Source organism: Panthera onca, chromosome A3 (genome assembly GCF_046562875.1).
Source record: "Panthera onca isolate mPanOnc1 chromosome A3, mPanOnc1 haplotype 2, whole genome shotgun sequence".
Taxonomy (NCBI): domain Eukaryota; kingdom Metazoa; phylum Chordata; class Mammalia; order Carnivora; family Felidae; genus Panthera; species Panthera onca.
This window is the reverse complement of record NC_138341.1, coordinates 135,302,338-135,324,932: the sequence shown is the minus strand read 5'-3', so window position 1 is coordinate 135,324,932 and position 22,595 is coordinate 135,302,338. Positions and strand designations below refer to the sequence as shown.

The window sequence follows — 22,595 nt, the reverse complement described above, 5'->3', positions numbered from 1 at the left end:
GACAGTCCAGGGCCTGGTTGGGCAGCAGGACTGAGAAGAAGACAACAGGCCGGCCTCATACTTAAGCTGCAACAGAAGTTCCTAGGATCAGATGCTCAGAAACCTCTTCAAGACCCAAGACCCCGTCTGAAACACACATACTCTTAAAGCCAGAAGGGGCCTCAGACACGTTCTGTGAGTGGAGGCCCAGGAGACGCCGTGACCACCACAGACTCAGAGCGGGTCAAGTGTGAGCGCTCACTACCACAACACGTGAGGGCTCCGGGGCCAAATGAGGTACGCCCTGCCTCCCCCCTCCCCCACCCGTGCAGCCCGACCCTCTAACGCCAGTGCCGACCCCTCCGTCAGCATCCGCCCGCCGGAGACTCGGGGGTCTCCTTCTGTGGGCTCCACCTGTCTGCCGTGACAACTTCCTGTCTCCGAGCTCCTCACCACATTAGTAGTTTGTTGAGACCCTACTGCCCAGACCCACGTAGAATCTCCAAAATCCAGAGTGACGCCTGTGTTAAAACAGAGTACAGGTCAGTATTTACCCTCCTAAAAAAGGGCTCTCATCCAGTGGGGATGGAGTAGGATTTGAAAATGTGAAGTCAGGATACCCACTGCGGTTTTGTTTTTAATCTCAGAATTTATCTTCAATTTATACTAGTGGGAGGATGACAGAGGCTTTGTTTCTCAACACGAGGACAAGAGTCTGCAGGCTGAAGCGGGAGAATGGGAAAGATGGGGACTCTGGGGCACACAGCCCGGCTTCTCATCTCACTGACCGTGTGATCTCAGGCAAGTCACTTAACCTCTCTGTTCCTCAGTTTCCTCATCTGTAAAGTGGGGATGATGATAATCCCTACACTTCACCAAAGGGTTTAGAAGATCAAATAAATTATAACACACAAAGTACAAGGGAACAAGAATTTGAATAGCTGAGAAACTTCTGCTCAAGGGACGCTGGTTAATTACAGGGCAGGGGGTTGGTTGTTCAGAGCTCTTTTGAGAACCTGATGAAAGCCACAGACATCTCTCCCTGAGGAAAGAATGTGCAAATACAAAACAACTCTACAAATTCAGGGATTCATCAACTTCACCACCCAAGACCACAGGAGGAAAGCCCTTGTTTTCTGCAGATTGTCAGGAATAAAATACCACTGGGGCACCTGGCTGGCTCAGTCGGTACAGCATGCGACTCTTGGTCTTGGGGTCGTTGAGTTCGAGCCCCATGTTGGGTGTGGAGATTACTTAAAAGACTTATAAACTCTTTAAAAAAACAAAAAAGAAAGAAAAGAAAAGACAAGAAAAGACAAGACAAGAAAAAAGAAGAAAAAGCCATTACCTTGAATTGCTTGTTCTCCTCCCGCAGCCTCTGAACTTCACCTTGCAGCCTCTTACACTCCTCCATGACCTTCTTAACCTCAGTGTCATCCAAAGAGGAGCTCAGAGCTTTAGACACCGTCGGGGTTTCTGTCTTGGATGCGGTTGTGGGTATGATTTTATTTATTTCTACATCATGCTGTTCAGAAATAAATGAAAGCCCAAGTGTCACCAACTATGTAATAAAGGACTTTTTTATGCAAAGTAAAGTAGTTCTCAGCAAACACCACACGTGGTAGCGTTTCATCCACACTGTAAAATGCCACATTTGTTTTAAAAATGGATCACTTTATCTAGTATCTTAATAATCTAAAGCAACGGGGCCCCAGAAATTATGGATGAGGGCAAATAATGAAGTTCGGCTGAGACTAATACTTCAAAGAAAGAGGAAAAGGGCCGTGCATACCGCACTAGCAAATCCCCGCCATGCAAACAGTAGCGTATCGTAATCGTACAAGCTCAGGGGTTCCTGGCCACGAGTTACTGTCACCAGGAAGCCCTGAACATCCCCAGGATGGGCTGGGACGGTGGAGGGGGGACGGGGGAGGCCAAGGAGAACGTGACACCGAGGGCGATTTATGTCACGAACTCAGAACTCTGAAGCTGCGTTGCAGGTGAAACGAGCTCGGCGTCTGTGATATGTCAATCCAGGGACGTGCGCGTCCCCCACGTCCCGGCCAAGACGGTCACGACGGCCTCCGGAGAGTGCCCGGGGCGGGGATGTTCAGGTGTGCCGGGGAAAATAGAACAGGCGGGGACCAGCGTGCTGAGGGCTCCGTGCGGCCCCCGGAAAACGACTGGCTCTCCCTATCGCACCCTCGGGCTCGACCCCTCGTCTTCCAGAGGAGAGGAGGGGTTCCTGCCAGGGCGCCCCCCCACCCCCGCCTCCACAAAGCTGGCTCGGCACAGGGCCGGGAGCCGAACAGCGATGCCGACCTTACCGGGATGTGCAGCGGGAAGAGGAAAAAGCAACAACAAAACAGCCCACTACCCATCCGAGAAACAGGATAACGGCAGTGGTCAGTCACTGAGCAGGAAGAAAATACTAAGCAGTGGTGACACGTTATCAACAGCATCCCTGGACGCTGCTGTGGACGATGTTAACAATGTGAGCGCTTCGATTTCCCAACTCCAGCTATTAACAGCCAGGGCAGTTGAATATTCTGTGTGTTTCAAACAGTGCTTTTAATACAATTGAAGCTTTTCTGACTAGGTTGAAGGAAGGTCCAAATTAGCACTTCGGATACAGTCTTCTCTCTTCAACTGGCCACAGGCAAGGGCCATGACAGGCTTGTCCCTTGACTTCCCAGAGAAAAGCCAGTCGACAGCTTGGAGGAAGCCGGTCCTTTCAGCGACCCCCTCCGGCAACACGGGGGGGGGGGGGGGGTGACTCCCAATGGAGGCGATGATTCCGCCCCCACCCATGCACAACGGGCAACATCTGGAGACACCTTTGGTTGTCACACGAGAGGGGGGACTACTCGCATCTAGTGAGCAGAGGCCAGGGGTGCTGCTGAACAGCCTACAAGGGCCAGGATGGGCCCCCAGCAGAGGAGGACCCACCCCGATGTTAATAGTGCTGAGGTTGAGAAACCCTAAAGAGGCAGGAGGGGGAAGGGGAAAGAGCGGACGGACAGGGAGACCCGCGACGGAGGTCTGTGGAACAGAACCCGAGAGCCTGTCCGTCAAGCACCATGATCAACGGCAAATTATTCCCTGTTTCAGACTCACCCACTGTTTTACAGCAACCTATAACTTTGCCAAGTCAAAGAAGTGCTTTAGGATTTAGGACATTGCAACGGCCAACAGGTTGCACTTTTTAAGAAAAAAAAAATTGTTTCAATTAGGTGTCTTTCTGCAAGCCTCTCAAAGGCTGATTTCCTGGAGGCCCGCTTACTTGTTGACTTCAGCTTATTTTTTTCATCACACGTCAGAGGAAGGAAAATAATTTGCCAACTTAAATCTTGGTTTTGTAGGAGATGGTATGCAAATAAGCATCAGCTTGCAACATTCAATTATTGTTAACCGTAAACATACTTACTGGTTTATCATTTTCTGCTGGCAATTCAAACACACATCTAAGTTTTGAATCCATAAGGTCTTCCGGTTTTGCCTCCTTCCACTAAAACAATTTAAATTTAATAATCAAGATATTACAAAGCTGCCGGAGGAATGATTTTCTTCCTATAACTGACAATTTCAGAAAAACACGCTCAATGAGGAAGCCCTGATGTGTATCGAATAAGGAACTTAGGTCTGCAGAGATTTCAGTAGTTCTAACGACAAGATTAAACACACAGCTTTCCCCGAACGCTTATCACGCTTCACAAGCCCAGTCCCGCCGCCCGCCCGATCCCTCCACACCAACCAATGCTCCTCCCTGCTGCTGCTCTATGGGAAGCGCGTGGAACAGAGACGACTGACCATCACCGAAGGAAGAGGAATTGTCTAAATTACGTCCGAATGACCGGAGGCAACTTTGGCTCTCCTTAGGAAGATAAAATGGACTTTGCGGGATACACCCTTCGTAGAGAGAGGAAACGTACACTACCTGGGAGTGGACTTAGAACCACACTGCCCACTACCAACGGGGCACAGCTAGCAAGCCAGTGTCCGGGTGGCCCCCCACTCCCTCCAGCCTGCTGGTGGGAACACCTTGCTGGCTAAATCAAATCCATGCTCTGGCATGATGTGCTCCTGGCTCGATCCCCCTCCTCCTGGCAGTGAGGACGGGAATCCCAGGGCATGCTGAGAAGTGCAGGCCAGCACAGCAGGACGTTTACACTACTCCCCCCTCACCCGGGACCATGCAGGAGGCAGCCAGAGCAACAGTGGTCGCAAGAGCCAGCAACGCGCCAAACATCAGAGCGGCCAGATGCATCGGGGCAGGTCCATTCAGTGGAACCGCACGCCATTCAAATGATACCAGAGAGTGTTTGCTCGCACCGAACATTAAGTGAAGAAGCCAGAAACAAGATCTTAAGTTTGTTCCTCTGTACGCACACACGAGCACACGTCTGTGTGCGTGTGTGTGTGTGTCAAAAGAGCATCAAGCAAGGATCACCGCTGGACGCTGCAACCACCGGGTGAGGGCGAGACTGCTGGCGAGCAGGACGTTCACATGGTCTCCAAGTACCTGATTACTCAAGGGTATCACAGAGTACCTATTCCCCAAGGGGCAACTGCGCTTGGACGCGGGGACGTTGGCAGTCACCTCGCCATCGCAACCAAGTGATCCAACTTAGCATCACCAATAGAGGGACGAGCCAGTACTCCGTGCCTCCTGGTACGGTGCGTACAGGATGTTACTTACGGAATATTCTTGCCAAAACGCATTTAACCTGAATGTGATCGTGAGGAAATAACCAAACAAGTCCAGAATGTGGGGCGTACAACAAGCTAACTGGCCTGGACTCTAAAAACTTCAAAGCCACGAAAACAAAAAAGGTTGAGAGTACTCTACTAGACTAAGAACAACTCCAGGCCAGTCTGGAGTAACTGGAAAATGCTGCATCAGGGTCTTTCTGCTAGATAATATGACTGAATTAACGCCAATTTTCTCAGCCAGGGGGACAGTGCTGTGGCTACGCCAGAGACTGTCCCCGCCCTGAAGCACGCACGACCGAAAAGTCGTGAAGCCTGCATCTTACAACCAAGCGGTTCAGCGAAAAAAGAGTTTACGACAGAAATGAAGCAAATGTGGCCAAGTGTTAGATGGTAAATCTGGGCAAAGTTTATATGAGTAGTCACGATATAATTTTTTCTACTTCCTGTACATCAAAACACACACAAAAAAATAGTTTAAAGAAATGGCACAAGGCTCTCAAAAACAGTGGTTAGGTCAAGCATAAGCAAATCTTTTAGTTTTAGTTACTTTTGGTTTTAGTTTTGCTTATGTGTGTATTTCCACGGCTTCCTACGATGGACATTCCCTAGAAGAATTTTTAACTCTTAGAAAAATCATCCTAAAGGGAGCGAAACGGGGGCCTGGCCTACGACGGCCCTCAGACACGGCAACTCTGGACTCCGTGCCCGGTGTCGGAGACACACAGCACGCTGGGTCCCACGGCAACGGAGTCAGTTGGGTTTTTAGCCCCATTTTACAGGTGACCAGACCCTAGGGAGAGTTAATGAAAACTGCCCGCGGCCACAACGGTAGGAAAAGGCAGGACTCAGCTCCACACCACAGACGCCCAAGCCCACGCTCTGGTCTCTGAGCCATGCAGCCAAAGCCAAGCAGAACACACTCTTGGGAGTCCCCAGCGTCCCATCTGCCACGTATTTCCTCGCTCACACAAATCAACGTGAAGTGACACATCACGTTCTGGGAAACAGAAGAGAAAGTAGTGAATGCCTCAACAATCATTCTTAGGAAAAGGGGAAGATCGCCTATTATCACCAATCTCTCTCGAACCTCAAAGTATCTGGCTTCCCCTTTATTTCCTGCCCCAAACGTGAACATCCACCAGGATGGCCAGTAATGCTTTTCTAAGACTGACCGAAAAGGCCGAGCGGTGACACTGGGACGAGGCGGGAAGCTGTGCGTAAAAAGCCCTCAGCACAGAATTTTGGAAGAGAAAAACCACAGTGCCGTGTGAGCCACCGCAGTCTCACGTCTGCAGGCACACCTCGGGTGACCGGTCTCCTAGCCTGGGCTGGTGAGCTGGAAAGTGATGGAAACGTTGAGAGAACCCTGCCCTTCTCTCCCATCCGTGAGGACTGGCCAGTCTGGCCTAGCTGGGGCGGTGGCCCAGGAGGTTATCCACACATGATTCCCATGGCACCAGAATGCCTGCTGATTCATTTAAATGCATAAGGAGCCTATTTTCAGGAGAATTCCCATTATAATCTTTTCAGAAAACCCAGTAATATAGTATCACTTCTTTGTTTTATAAAAACAAAGCCATCTTATTTTTACCAAAATTAGAGACAGAGTTTAACACGTATTGAAGCAGAGGAAAATGAAATGAGGGAAACAAGGGAGGCAGGGGGGGAATCCATGCTTACCAGAAACAAGCAAAAACTCAACCCTTAAGCATCAGAGGACATTTAGCATCCCACTCTCTCACGTCCCTCTGGGTTCTTGGGGGAGTGATGGGGAAGACACGGTAAGAAATGTCCCGTATAATGAGAGGTATCCTTTTCTGTGGGGGATGGGAGGGGAGACACATAAAGGGGAGGGAGTCCTCAAACATTCAAGACACCATCCATCAGAGCAAGGAAGTGCTGAAGCTAACGGATGTGAAAGTCAGAAGAGTATTCTGGAAAGTTCCATAAAAGGTGAAAATCAAAGTTTGAGAAAAACCGGAAAGGCAGTCAAAGTACAAACCTCCTTGAAAACAACACTCCCCTTTAAAAGCAATGTTGACACATTTTGAAATGCATGCACCCAAAATTCTGCACCTCATCATTTTCTTTGCATTACTGACAAACAAAAGAAAACAAGTAAGAAGCATTCGGTACTTACTACTGCTTCCATATCAGAAGTGTCAGTTGGAGCAAACATAGACTGAACCATAAACTTGTGTTTACTTTTCTCATTGGGATCATAATCGAAAGGCTGTAACATCACTGGGAAAGAAAATATTTCATTAGGAGGGTCAGAGCTCGGTTAGCAGCAGCCATTTGTCACGTTCAAACCCGCATTCCGGTCGTACAGCAGCTTACCAGGGCTCTCGCCGAGCCTCCCGACACCCAGGTGAGCTTAGCAGGGCAAGACGACCGGCGTCTTCTCGGCTCTTCTGGGCTCAAGCCTGAGATCCAGAAAGGCCGGGGGCCTCGCCCCACGCCACGCGGCGGGTAGCGGCACAGCCGACTCGGGCGGGGGATTCGGGCCTCCCGACCCCCAGTCCGCCGCCCTTTCCCCACCGTGCGCCTGGCGCCGCGTCCGCCACGGCCCTTGCGGGACAGGTGAACCGGCGGAAACGGCACCTGCCGGTGGTGCTCCGGGGAACACGCCCAAACCATCTCTTCAGGAAGTGAAACGATAATCCAAGACATTTAAGTGACTGTTGAGTTTTAGCTTTTCTCTGCCCCATTTCCCGTATAAGGCATTCAAGGTAGCGCTGCAAATACGATCTGGCCGATAGGACGTCAGGAAATGTTCACGGCCCGCACACTCACAGCGAGGGGCAAACACCACCTGGGTGCACCCCACATTTTCTCCCCAAACCTGGAGGGGCCTCCCAGAAAGGCTCCCTTGGCTACGTCACACCCACTGCACTGAGGAGGCCCCTTCCCGTTCCCACTGGCTTCCTTAGAACCCACCCTCCTCGTTAAATGGTGGCGGCTTTATTTTTGTTTTAATTTTTCTTTTATGTTTATTTTTGAGAGACAGAGAGACAGAACGTGAGCGAGGGGGGGAGACGCAGACTCCCAAACAGGCTCTGACGGCACAGAGCCCGACGCGGGGCTCGAACCCATGAGCCGTGAGATCGTGACCTGAGATGAAGTCGGATGCTCAACCGACCGAGCCACCCAGGCGCCCCAAATAGTAGCGGCTTTAAAATACAGCATCTGCTACAAGGCTCTGGCCAAAGCACACACCTGGCTAAGTTCTCCGACACACAACCTCTTCACACGCAGGAAAAGGCATCCGCACCCCGCTAAGAGCCGACGTGGACTCGGCATCTCCCACGCGCAGGAACCCGGGCTGTACTTCAGGTCTACTATTAGCTCATTTAGTCTGTGCGAGGTAGGTACCGCTCCGGAAGTTGTTTTAATGCCCGTTGCAGGCGAAAAAACCGAAGCACAGAAAGGTTACCCGACTCGCCCGAGGTCACAGCACGAAGGGGCGGACGCTCAGAGCGGGCGGGCCTCCGCCAGCGACCGAGTCCCCACCCACTAAGGGCGCCAGCCGCCGTCGTTCTCCACCGGCACCTCTGCCGTGCGACGCTCCCCGGTGTCCTCCTGCCTCTGAGCCCCCCTCTGAAGTGCCATGACCAACCGCCCCTGCAGCCGAGAGGGGGCCCGTGTCCTCCACCCTACCTTACAAAGGAAGAGCAACACACGGAAGCGACTTCCTCAAAGCCACGGTGCCAGGAAGCAGCACAACTTCTCCGAGGGGCCAAGTGCAAGCCAGCACCCCCTTCGGCCACACCGGTCGCTCCAACATGAGGCAGACGCACACCCTGCACCCCAGGAGCACCGCCACGCACCTCGCGAAGGACCGCGACGGAGAGGAGAAACGCAAACAGCTCGGCCATTCAGGCTGCGGAGGCAGAGTCCCCTCCCTCTTGGGGACACAGAAAGTCCACTGCAGTCTGACAGCACGGGCGGTCACCCGGACGGTCCCGCGGCCCGCATCACCCATCTGAGTGCTCTGAGCGACAGGAGGCGTTACCGGGAAACTTCTTCAGGACAAAAATCGATAAACGTGCAAACCTTTTTAAAAGTCAGGGCTTACGCACACACGACATCAAGTCTAGAGCCAACAAAGTTGTCCCGAGTACCCCAAATTCAGCATGACCATCAGCGGGGAGAACAAAAGGTCACTTAAAACACAGGCCACTGAGGTGTAGGCGCACGGTTCCCTCGCGAAAGAGCAGTCCTCGCTGGTGGCTTTGGGCCCGGACGCAGCTAACTCCCACCCTGGCACCACTGAGCTGGCAAGGGCTCTCCTGAGGACAGACCTGGGGGGGTCAGTCCACACGTGGGCTTGACATTTAACCTAAGGGACAAGTGACCAGACCAACGGGTCAACAGCACAGACTCTTCTCTTCAAAGTTCAGTTCCCATCATGCTTTTTCCACCCCCAAGACCACAATGAGGAAAACCCACATTATCAACTAAGGAGCCAATGTCTGCACAGGTACCGTCATCCTTCTTGGACGGGGGCTGTCAACCTTTTTTGAAGCTGGGTCAGGCTGCAAACTACTGTCAGATGTTCATTGTTAAAAAGTAACGTGAATCAGGTTTTGAGAATTTCCGGTTTCACGTGGCTGTGACAAAGTCATGCTTTGCTATTCTGTCAGGACAGGAAGGGAGAGAACTGTGTCCTAGACCACACTCAGACTTCCAGCAGCTCACAGGCTCCAGGAGCAAAAACTGCCTCGCCCTTGAGACGGCACTTTCTCGGCTGTGAACGGCCCCCCATCATCCTCCACCACGGAGACCGATGAGGCTGAACCAGAATGATCTGTAAAGAGCCCGCAGTGCTCAGGAGACGACAGCACTCAGAAGACACTGCTCATCTCAGAGAAGCTGGCCTTTTAGTTCAAGCTCCAGTGGGTCACACGTACACAACGGACAGACGGGTCCAGAGAACCCGAGAACGCCCTTCCACCCACAAACAGCCTCGGAGAGACCTGCTGTTCCCTTTCCTTCTTCTCCCCAGTCCTGGAAACAGGGCAAGTGAGAAGCAAGAGCCAAGAGACCCGCATGTGGATTCTAGGCCTGCGCTAGGGCAAGACTGACCTTTCCACCTCCCCGCCCCCACCGCTCCGGTGGCGTCACAAGGTCCCAGGAAGGAAAGAAAGACGGCCGCGCAGGTGCCTACTCCCTACCGGGCACCGCAGAAGGCGCGCTTGCATTACTTCTCCCATCCGGTCCTCGCGACAACCCACCCAAGAAGCCCGCGCTTCCCCCCAGACAAGGGCTGAGGAAGGCTGACCGGTCTCCCTCGGACCCCACGGCCGGCAGACTGACGATGGAGCCGGCACGCCAACACTCAACACTGGCCTCGCTTCCAGAGTCAGATTCCACACCCGACTGCTCAAAGCACTTCCACAGACCGAAGCCCCCCCCCCCCCCCCCCCAGAGGTGATCCAGCAGATCAACGGCGTGGTCGCGGTAATCCCAAGATGTCCGTCCCCGTGCCGGTGCGGAGATGCTGAGATCCGCAGGGCCGGCCGGGCCAAAAGCAGAGCAGAAGCAGCACGGGGCGGGGTCTCCGTGTCAGGTGTCCTGCACACCGGCAGGGTTTTTTAAAGGCCATTTTCCCTTATTAATATCCTGGACGAAGCCGTAACCATCACTAATTTTACTAAACCTCGACCCCTGACGACACATCCGAACGCTCGGCGCGATGAAATGCGAACGCGCGCGCAGCACCCGCTGTCCCAGGAAAGCGGCCGTACAGCTGTTGGGTCGTGAGCGGAGCTAGGACTTTGTCACGGAACGCCACTTACTCGAAAGAACAACCGACAGAAAAACCACGGCCACGCAGACCTGGCTGGACGGCAGACATCGTCTCGAAAACGAAGTGCGCCTGTCCCTTCAAGAAAACGACTTTTAATAGTTGGCGCCAACGAGAAAATCCAAGCTTTGTACCAAAGATGAGACTCTTGGAAAGCTGGTAGCTGCCATCAAGAGCTCAGTTTCCCAAACACTTCAAGACTTTTCTGATGAGATCGGCAATTTTTTGACGCTGTGTCATGAAGTCTGTCAGCATTTGGAAGATCTGCGTGACTCCTCTGATATTCAGTATTCAGAAGCCCATTCCAAGTGCAAGGAGAGACCAACACATTTCAGTGAAACAAAGTTCAAGTAGCTCACGGACATGGCTTCCGATTCCACACTACACCAAACTTGAAGAAAAGTGCCCCTTGTCAAGTTTTGGTGTAGTATTAGAAGTACAATGTCCAGAATTATCTGGAAAGGCTGCTGAAGATACTCCTCCCTTCCTGAACCACAGATGTGTGTAGAGTGGTTTCTCTTCACATACATTCACCAGAACAACACGCTGTAACACACTAACTGCAGAAGCAGATGGGAGAGTTCAGCCCGTCCTCTACCGAGCCAGACATGAAGGAGAGTTACAAAACATGCCAAATAATGCCAGGCTTTTCACTAAATTTTTGAAGTTATTTTTCATTGACTATGTCACTCTTAGCGTGTAAGTGACTCACTGATGTTATTAAATGAATGAGTACGCTTAAAATGTCTCACTTCAACGTATAATATGATAAATACCGATACAACCCACAAATGAAAAAGTTCTTTGGGTCTTCAGTTCCCAGGAGTATAAAAGAGTCTTGAGACCAAACGGCTGAGTGCTAGTATTCTACACAAGCTGCCTCACGTGCCCCTCCAGCAGGAAAATGATCTGGCTAAATCATTCAAGTGAGGCACCGGCAGCTTTGTGTCGTGCCTCTTGGGAGAAAGTGCGGTTTAAAAGAGAGAAGCAACCCGGGCGCCTGGCTGGCTCAGCGGGCGGAGCGTGCGAGTCCTGACCTCCAGGTTGTGAGTTCGAGCCCCAGGCTGGGTGTAGAGATTACTTACAAGTAAGTACATAAAAGAGAAAGTCACTTCCCACACACCGAGCCGTGAGCTCCAGCATGTACCCAGGCCTTGGGTGGAGACGGGAGCGCCCACGCGAGCACACCCACCATGGGAAGGGGTCCGGGGCCCCCCGTGCTCCGCTAACCAAACCTCCTCGCGGCTGCTCGCTCCACCCCTGCAGAAGGGTGCGGAGATCCCCCGCCACCCTCAGACGTCACAGACGTCACCAGCACAACCGCAGGCCTAGAGAACATCCCGCCTCCCGAGCCGCCGCGGTGCGGTCTGAAAGAAGCGCTACAAGGTATCCCTGACGTTCGGACCCGAGTTCAACACGAACGTGACGACAAGAGCAGCGGGGACGGGCGGTAAGCAAATCGCCTCGAAAGAGCACAGGGAGACAGCCGCAGGCAGCAGGCCAGATGACCCCTCCGAAGGGCGGGACTCGTGAAATGGAAACACGCGTGCCCCACGCGCTAGCGAGGCCGGCAAGCTGAAAACGCGACACCGTGAGTGAAAACCACGGCCTGCTGGCGGGCCTCCAGGAGACTCGGGGTCCAAGTGGCGCTCAGCCCCTCCCCCCCGGCAACGGTCCCCCTTCCACCTGCCACCGACCAGCTCTCCTTTCCTCGCGGGCTCGCGATCAGCAGCTGGAGAGGACAGCAAGTATCCACCCAGACCTCCAGAAGCTTCGTAAACCCTCGCTGTGCCCAGAACGCACAGCCTGTCCACCGCTGCCCCCAACTCACGCCAGAAAGTCTGTATTTCTCAGCTACCACCATGTCCTGCCCAGTTCAGTTTGCTACTCCCTATTAGCTGGAACTTTATGAGAACATGACAGAATAAATGTTGTTAATCGTTTGTTCTTTCAGCTCCATACATGCAAATGGTGACAGAAATTATGTACTTTTTTCCGTGACAGGCTATAAAAGAGCTTCCCATTAACTTAATTTATTTCACTTGAATATCGGAGACACTGATGATAAAACCCTCTTAAACGAACCATCTATCCTACTTTTAAAATGTATGTGCTGATACTACATTAAAAAGAAGCCGGTTACCAGGAGACCGCTCACCATTCACCAACATTAACGCTTTATGAAACAATGTCGGCCGTGTCACAGATGGCAAAAGCAGGGTCCTGCTAGGAAAGGGCCTTCGGGGGTCATAAAAGAGAGGGTCAGTAAGATCAGACCTTCTTCAGAAGAGAAGAAATGCAGAATATATGCCACTTACCACACACACCCCTCAGAGAAGTGACGAGCTGACTGAGCACAGGACAAAAGCTTCCCAGGAGAAGCCAGGCAAGTTACACATTCACTTTCGTCCGCATCGCGGTGCGAACAGAGCAAGCGAATGAAAGTCTTGCAAGCACCACGGCACACGCTTTATTATTTTTTAATCTCAGAATCTTTTCTTTTTTACTTTAGAGAGAGAAGAGTGCAAGCGGGGAAGAGGGGCAGAGACGGACAGAAAGAGAGAGAGAGAGAGAGAGAGAGAGAGAGAGAGAGAGGGAGAGAGAATATGAATGAATCCCAAGCAGGCTCCATCGTCACTGCGATCATGACCTGACCTGATACCAAGAGTCAGACGCTCAACCGCCTAAGCCACCCAGGCACCCCTGACCTCATCATCCTACCATCAAGATGTCTCTCTCCTCATTTATGTGACCAAATCTCAGCTCAGGCCTCCACGGACATCTAGATTTCTCCACCTAAGAGATCTTCTCCCTTCCTCCCAGTTTCTCTTCCAAATCAAGTCACCCTGCACAGCCCCTATAACCCTACAAATGTCATCTCCCCCCTACACACCCTACTCACCCTCACCATATTCCTCAGAGCAAAACCCTCCTACAGAACAACCCTCTCTCCCAAGTAAGAGACAAGCAGTTCAACTCCTCCCGGTCTCCTCAGATTTCCTGGTCTGAACCCACAACATGGGTGCACGTGTGTTGGCCATGTGCCCACACCCACACAGGGTGCTCTGTCATGACCCCAGCCTCTTCTTATCACGTTGGCCGCACCTGGCATGTCTCTCTGGGTCTTCCTGCCCTACTCACACCTCAATATACCAACCTGCCAGGGCTGAACCCACTAATCTGACTTGGCCATGAGGGGGTCTCAAGGTTCAGCATACCTCAGAATCACCTGGAGTTCTTGTTACAACACAGGTGGCAGGACCCCACCTCCAGAGCTTCTGATTCAACGGACTTGGGGTGGGGCCGCGAATCCAACATAGTACTGATTCTGTTTCCAACATGGTACTGATTCTGCCGGCCCAGGGACCACACCCCGTGAACGCATGTTCGATACATCGCCTAACATTGGGGCTGCCACCAGAATGCTATCTCACACCCTCATTCTTATTTGGGAACCTTATTCTACCAGTGGACATTGTTGACATGAAGATGCCTAAGCTCCTTCCCATGCGTCTGCCCTTCTACCCAATTAGACCGGGAGCAGGACTCCCTGTTCTGGTGTCTCACGCTCCGGGTGTGCACCTTCTTCCCTTGCAACATTCAAAGCACACCTGAATCGCGTTCCCTCTAGAAACCTCACTGGGGCAGCACAAAGAGAGAAAGCCCTTTTCAACCCTCAACCGTCTGGCTTCCCTTCTCTCCTACCTCCCGGAGCCAGTCACCCTCGTACCCATGGGTTAGGACATAGTTCCCAATCTCCCCATCGCCTCTCCTTCTCCCTCTCTCCCTCCTTTCGTATCACCTGTACACAAACAAGGCTATTCTCTCCCAAACCGCATTTGTGGCGTAGTAAAGTGGTCACCGCTCTGCTTTTCTAAGCTAATCAGAAACAAGTCAGAGCTCACGATCAGCTTAAGAGACTTAAGCACCCTTATCATGAGTAAATGTATCCTTCTGTTAGGATTCTCAAAGTCTTGAAACCATAACTGCTTTCTGGGACTCTGCCTATCCACAGATAGGATGGAACTATTGATGGAACTAGGAATCTAGCAGATAAATAATTTTATCCATTTATAAATAAGTTAACACTGAACTGTCTCTGTGTTCTCTACAGGATTTTCCAATTCAGCACAGCGCATCTCAGATAACAAACTCCCATTGTCTCGTTAATTTATTTGTGCAGAGACTAGTACAAATGTACCTCGGCGTCACTAGAAGATGAGATGTGTCAGATGCAGGCACTGGCCAAAACACAGGGCTCGTTCACTCTTTTTTACAAATATCCTTTAAAATACACATGGTTTTTACAAACGCCAACATACTTTCCTGTCTCCTATAATACTTTACGATGGAATACAACATAGCCTTTTCGTGATTCCTCTGGGGATTATGAACACCCATTATATACAATCTGAGAAAGACCTACAAGGGCTCCTGAGATGGATTAACTGAAATACGGAGAACGGTCTGCCCTGAAGCTTAAGTGATCCCAGATCCCGGCTGTGGTTTCCAAATCCTCTCCCCCACTTGCTCTTTGTGGTATTCCTGTCCAGCCCTTCACTGTGGCCACTTCCCAAAGCCCTCTGACCTCATTCCAGCCTGTGATGGGCTGAACACGAGGACAAGGCTAACGGCGAGTTTAAAGTAAGAGTAAACAAGAGAGTCGAGATGAGGCGCTCAGGGGTATAAATACCCAAGAAACTATCATGAGTAAAAAGAACGTTACTTTTGGCTGCTCATTAATTTTTGGCTCCTCAGTGACTCTGCAGAAAGCTGAAGCTGCCTTCCACGAAGTGAGGCAGACTCAGTGTCCCTGATAGGTCCTCTTGATCCTGCTCTTTGAAAATGTAAAGAACAAATAAATCGTGTCATACTCCTAAAAAGAGAAACACAGGATTCTTCTTAAGAAACTTAAATAGTACAGTAAACTTTGAAAAACAAATCTTAAAAAACATAATTAGGCTGAATTTTTGTTAATTTCCTTTTGTAAAACACCAGAATCTCTCATCTGGTGAAAAAGATTAAAGACATCTTTTAAGTATAAATGTGAGCTGTTCTTATCTGAGAGCAATAAACTTGGTTCATGAAAACCATTTATAAAAGAGTTCGCTTATCAGAGACTTCCAAAGCAAATGATCAAACGAAGAAGAATGCTGCTGTTAAGATGCCCAAATCCCCCAAATTTAGCTCCTACTATCAGCACTTGACAGATGAATGGCTGACTTCTCTCTCTAAGGGCAGTGCGCTTATATGCTGGTGCTAATCACCTAAAAGCCGCAGCCCAAGGTTGACGGGTCCAGGGCAAGCAAGCAGCTCCGTTAAACTGAGTCAGCAAAACCTTAAAAGGATTAATTATCAATGGCAATACTACCCAATTACATTAATTGACCAATGTTTCCATCCAAGAAGAGTTGCTGATATTCATTCTCTCTCCTTAGGATTTTACTGGAAGAACTTTATGCTTTAAAATGTGATTGAAATAAGTGCTGAAAAGGGCTGTATGTCAGGAGTGAATACTGCTCCTTAATTCTTTGAATTTTAATTTAAAATACAGATGCAGACACTAAATTTGTTTGTCTTTAATCCATTTTCAATTCCCAGGGTACACTTAGTAAAGTGTATCTGTACCTAAATATTGGTATCTTTAATGACTCTTTCCAACGCCCCCCCCCCCACCACAGATATTTTGCATTTCTAATTTGCTTGGTACAAAGGCAACCAATGTGCATAATTGAACTGCAAATGGAAGCATGCTCGCTACTTTAGTGGAATTAGAATTCAGTGAAGGTTATAAAAATATTAAACTTAATATCATATTACAGGAAGCATAAGTATTTTTGATGGGCCCATAATTTTACCACTTCACCTGCTGTATCCGCTGGCAAACATGCTTTGGAATATTAATGGAAAACTCCCTCATTATTAAACTGCAGTATGAAAAAAAAAAAAATTCACAACCACTAACAGCTTACCACAAAGACATTTTCAGAAATTATCTCCCTTAAAAATATTTTCCCACCAGACAGTTCAGAAAATAGATTTAATTTTGTAAAGCTAGAACAAATGGGGAGACCCCCCACTGCTTCAAACAATTCATTAATTCAAAAAGTTCTGTTTTCCTTGCATTTAAAATCTCAGGGGGGGGAAAAATCCAATCTCCTCTTCTGCAATCTCCATTTAAGTGTAGCTATTTTGCTGAGGTCCAGATCTGAATAATTCAAAACCATCTCCAGTAGACGGTGTGTGTCGAGGAGCGAGGGCCAGAACCACGGCCTTCGGGGCCAATTCACGCCAACAGAAAGCCCTCCGCACCCCTCACCTGCCACACTGCCTCGTCCAGCAGGCACAGATCCCAGAACGGGCCGCGAGGAGAATGGGCCGAGACGAGCATCTACAGAAAGGACAAAGAAGAGGACTCCCACCCTAGACCCAGGTGACCAGACCGCAAATCATCCCTTGGAGAAATCCACGCATTTGTTATGTGTGTTTCCAACACATTCCAGAACATTTGTCATGCCTGTTTCCAACCATTACTTTCCCACCTAGGTTTATAAAACAGAACTGTTATTTTTTCAGGACTCAATAAGTAATTTGCCATCTTCTGAAGACAATAACGTGATAGGTCAGAGTGCGGACTTCTGACGCGCAGCGTAAGCTCCCTTGAGTATCAAGCCTACCTGAAAGCCGAGAAGAGCTTCACGGGGTGTGTTGGGAAGACATCTGACAACTACAAAGTCTCGCCTCCTCCCCCGATACAACCCCGATTTGTGTGCCTTCAAAACCTCGCTCCCTCTGGCCAGCTACCTGGGTGGACATCCTCCTCCTCCTCCTCTTTCCTTCCCGCCCCACTCTCTCAAAGAATGATTTATAACCTTCCCTGAGAGCGCATCCCAAGAGTTTTCAGAAATGGGAGAGAAATCTTGCACTAGGCATGTCCTCTCCAGGCGTGCTGTGACACTCCGTGTGGTACAGGGCAATACTGGTAGTGATGTTTGAAGCCGATGTGATGACCACCTTTCTACAGACTGTATCTGAGATTTCACTAGAAGACAAATGCGTACCATAGAAAGAAAAAAACCACGTCTCTCTTCTGAAAATCAGAAAAACTCCATTGATTAATAAAATGTATGGAATGAATCTATTTCTAGAAAGGTATCATTCGAATAGGTACAATCCCCCTTCAACAAAAACCAGCCAGTTTTCGTCAAAACTAGGGGGAAGATGATGCCATCACACTCTCGCACCACGCAATCAGTTAACACAGCCCTGGGAAATACTCTGTGAGATAGATGCTACTCCTTCCGCTTTACAAATGAGAAAATTACCAGCTAGAGACAGGAGTGGAGCAGCCAAAGATCAGCCAACAGGTTAAACAGCACCACCACGCTTCCTGCTCAGGTTCCCAGCTCCCAAATCTAGTGAGCTTTGAGGAGAGCGGGTGGCACCAAGCCCGGCCACGCGCACACCTGGGGAAAAGGGAAGGCTGGCCTTTGGACACTCTGCGCTGCCTGTCTGCAGGTGTCTTTCTGGTCCTGAGGATGGTTCCTCTCCCAAAGGAGCCCAGAAACTCTAGGTACTCACTGAGGTGCCATCATATAGCTGCATTTTAAGAGGACCTCGGAGGAGCCCAGGGCTTTTCACATCAAGATACGAAGGTGTAATAGATGACACAATGGCCCCTCAACACATAAAACTGCAGCGAACGGCACAAGCCTCCTTTGCCAACTGGAGACGCCGACCCAGAAATGCAATGGCATCTGCTTTCACCCACGGGCACCTCAAGCACTGAATAAACACACACCGAACAAAAACAAGGGAGCCCTTTCTCGTGTGCGGACATCATCTTGATTCATCTAGGAGTAAGGCCTGCAGACACATGGGTATTTCAGGACTCAATAACGTCCCCCCAGATACATTCCGTGTTGAGAACCCATGACGACGCTGTGGAGGCAGCTGCCTATCACAGAAGCGTCACTGCATCAGGAGCGAGGCTGGTTTCGAACACCAGCTGTGCCACTAATCACCCACATGACGCTAGATAATCACACCCACTCTCCATACCTTACCTTCTTGTGTGCAAGAGAAAGCCCACGACCACAGAATCTTGGGTTTTCCTTAAGCGGGTAATTATAAATCAAAACAAATGCCCAGGGTTATCACTCTAAAAAACATTCCTGTGATGGGGGAAGGAGGACTCTTTCTGAAATACACACACACACACACACACACACACACACACTCTTATATTTAATACTGGAAAGCACACCTACGCTGTACAACCACCCGTTGAGGCTATTTTATTGAGAAACCATGTTGCTGCCCCCTTATTTACTGTGAAAATTGGTAATTCTCATCTACTGACAACCTGGCTCAAATCTGATATGGGCAAAGAAACGAAGAGGAAAAGAGTAAGTCAATAAAAAGGAATAAAAGATTTCAGCTACCCTTGATTTCAACAGACCATCCGAAACCATATGGATCCAAGGGGTACAGAAATGCCAACATCTCAGACCCCTTCCTTTCCCCAGCGTGCTCAAGTCCAGTCTGGGCTGCAGAGCCAGACAGAATGATCCACACCTTGGCTCTGTCCCTTGCTAGCTTCATGAGCCTACAGCCACTGGTCTCTTTCTCAGTACAAGGCAGGTAACGATGCATTCCTCACAGGGCGGACAACAGAAACTGCGTGAGATAATGTGTGTGCTGGCCCAGCACAAAGGAGACCCTCGACAAAACCTGGCTCTCACCCTCCCGACTTCCTGGATAACAACCCAATTCAAGAGTCCCGATCAGGTCTTGCAGCCTCAGAGAGAAGCACACAGGGAGATAGCTGGCGTTGGAGCACCATAATGAGAAAGACCAAAGGATGTGGGGAATGAGGGCTTGCAGAAATGATCAGATAACGAAACACCTTACATCTCTCCAAAGAGGCGAACTGTTTTCTTTTAGGTATCAAATGAATAGCCAAATGCATCACAATCAAAATCTGTTGTGGAAAAAGCCAGTCAGGTACCCGTTTCAAACGAGCAGCAGCCTCTAATGATGCAGGAGCCTCGGTGACACAGTCTCCTGAAACGTGCAGGATAACCACCCCCCGCCAGCCCCGCCGCGAAGACAGAAGGCACGCTGCATCCAGAAGTTGTGATGCGCTCACTGCGAGTTTATTCCATTCCTAAGAGACGTTTATACTCAAATCCATCGCTCCCAAGTCCTTAATTCTCAACCCGGGCACTTTACCGGCATCTTTGCAGAAGTTGGACTTTGGAAAACATACGCATCCTCAGACAGGAAAAGAAACACCCATCAGACACGCACAAAACTTACGCCCTTGAATATATTCCAGTCTCCCCGGCTCTCATCTCCCCGAGCTTTTCACAATCAGTAAAGTGCAGTTACCGATCATCGGGAATGACATGAGCCTAATGTCAGAAACCATTCGGCCTAAATAAGAAAATAACTCCATTTAGCATTCTCCCACAAAGTAAAATTAAGTTTGTTGAGCCCTTTTTTATTTATTGCCGAAGGGCAGACTGAATCGCAAGGGAGTGGAGACCAAACTCATACTGAAGTAAAGTCCGAAGTTACCACTTTAATTCTGCTCTAACCACTGAGGCGCAGAAGGCTGTAAGCACGAAAGCAAAGAGGCGTTAATTGTGGAAAAACCAACAGGTGAGTGGGACCCACTAAGCTCTTCAATCAGAGGGTGGACGGTGGAGGGAGACGGCTATCGCCTGGTTTTGCTAGACCAAGGGCAAGCTTTTAAGAACTCCCGCTGGCTTCAGGGGGACTTTTTAGGCCACCCTACTGGCCTCCGGCCTCAGGACTTACCAGATACATTAATCGAGGCCCCTGCATCGATGATCCCACTGTTGGGTCTCACACAGTACCTACGTGGTGCCGTGGTCTTCACTTTAAAACACACGTTTCGGTCTGTTGGGTTGCCAAGCTTCAGGTTGGTGGTGACGACATCGGTGAAGGGACCTGTGGAATGAGACAGAGCCACATTGGAGATCTTGTGAGGGAAGTTCAGAAGACTGACCGATTTATGCTCCGGGCTGGGAAGGGCTATGGAACGGGGCAAGGGAAGATTCAAGATCCCAAACCAGCTCACCCTCTTGGATGGGAGAAAGGAACTGAGGTCAACGCACCAGCAGGAGCATCTGAAATCCAGCACGTTGTCACCACGCCACCAGGCAACCTAGGGAAGCGTGCTAGCATCCGGGCTCTCCTTGAAATCACACAACGCTACGGTCACTGCAGCTTTACAGACGAGAAAACGGAGGCTCAGGAACGCGCATTTCCCATCTAGGCGCTCATGCCAGTTAGCGGTAAGTGGTCAGAATCTGAACGAGGCAGCCTGAATCCAAGGCCGGTTCTTAACCAACCTGTGTTAAATACTGATTTCCACGATAATAAGATGAACTCTAATGAGGAGAATGTGAAGGACCAGACTGGAGTCCAAAATGATTATCAAGGGCAGAGTGTGCCAAGGGTAGCAGATGTAGGAAAGACTGTGAGGTGTTAATGGTCCATAAACACAGAACCCCCTAACAACATGGTGTTGCTGCCAGGAAAGTTCACGGCGTCTTAGGCTACAGCAAGTTCAGAGTCCTGCCAGGCAGCCCACACCTAAAACGTCACGTTCAGTTTATAACTACTCGGGCTACTGGGAAGATTGAAACAAAGCTCAGTGCCCTGAGGATATTCTCTATTATTATTATTTATTCATTTTCTACTTTATTAGATTTTTTAATTAAAAAAGTAAAACATGCTTCTTAAAACAAGACAAACAATAAAAGATGTATAAAGAGGAAGTTAATAAGCTTTCCCTTGTCCCCCGAGGTAACTAATATGGGAGATCTTTTCACATCATCTATGCTGATACAAACAGTACACACACACGTACAGAGAGGGGAACTACCAAAGGGGATCTTACCATTCACATGACTCTGAAGCCTGTTTTCTTCCCATTTACCACTCACCACTCCACCATGGACACCTGACCACTAGGTTCACTAAGGAGTCTAGTGGGAGGGTTGACTCCGACACCTCTTCGGTCCTTTTCAGCCCTTTTTTAAATTGCCACCTTTTCGCCATGTAAATGAAGGGTATCTTTGTGTTTTTTCCAAGCAAGCTCTTGACTCCCATCTCTGTGCCTGCAGAGAAGTTAGGCGATGGGGTGGAAAGGTCTGTGTGCCCCTATGCTCGAAAACCAAGAAATACACAATGTTGGTCCATCTGTTCCCTACGGAGACCCGACCAAGACCTTGTGTCTTTAAAAATTCTCAGTGAGACTCTGAGCTCCTGAAGATTCAGGATGATACCTTACCAGTGTTCTCAATTCCAGAATACAGAATACGTTCTGCATTTCCAGGCACTGTGCCTGGCATCTAGTAAACATCTCAGGGTCGTTATCTAGACAGACAAACAGAGAGACAGACAAGCAGGCAGGCGAGCATATCCACCAAGGAGAAAACTACCTGGTGGATAAGCGCTAGCAAAATTACAATCTCAGGCTGCTTTCTCTCCTCCGAAAGTGCTCAGGGTATAAAAAATCAATTCGATAGGGGCTTAACTTAAATATAAATTAAGAAATCAATAATGATGGAAAGGAAGAAAGAAAAAGGGACTCAATTCCAAAATCAAATAAACTACAGCCAGTTCTGCTATAAAGCTTATTTTGAAAACGTGAATTTGTTCCAATGTGATTGATGTGCATATTAGGGAGACAATCTGAGCATAAAACAAATTTCACATTTGCTTAGGCATGATTTTGTCTGCAAGAAATGCTATGCGAACACAGAAAACTGCAGCCAGCTGAACCAAGCTGCCTAGAAATACATAAAATACACCCCTACTTACACCTCGACCCCCTAGCAGCTACCTCAGTTCACCTGTGGGCTGGCAGCCACACCCACCCGAACCTGGTGTTACACCTGCCGTCCTTCCTCCACCCAACGAACAGCGACTCACGAACACCACGTCTTCCTACGGCTGCTTCCAGAGGCAAACTCCACGTCTCTTTCGAGGTGAAGTGCCATGTTTACTTAAGTATTAATGTGTTTCCCACCCATTTAATGTGTGAAAAACCATGTTA

The 22,595-nt window shown here is 49.6% G+C and overlaps 1 protein-coding gene across 1 annotated transcript in view; it reads right to left on the bottom strand.

Annotated features, from left to right (window-relative positions):
- VAPB (VAMP associated protein B and C) overlaps positions 1–22,595 on the bottom strand; it is a 52,325-nt gene that overhangs the window by 3,113 nt on the left and 26,617 nt on the right. The window contains exons 2-5 of the mRNA XM_060621086.3: positions 20,327–20,479; positions 6,833–6,936; positions 3,407–3,487; positions 1,328–1,504 (exon numbers count right to left, since the gene is read on the bottom strand). Of these exons, the coding sequence (XP_060477069.1) occupies positions 1,328–1,504; positions 3,407–3,487; positions 6,833–6,936; positions 20,327–20,479 (515 nt within the window). The remainder of the gene's footprint in view (positions 1–1,327; positions 1,505–3,406; positions 3,488–6,832; positions 6,937–20,326; positions 20,480–22,595) is intronic.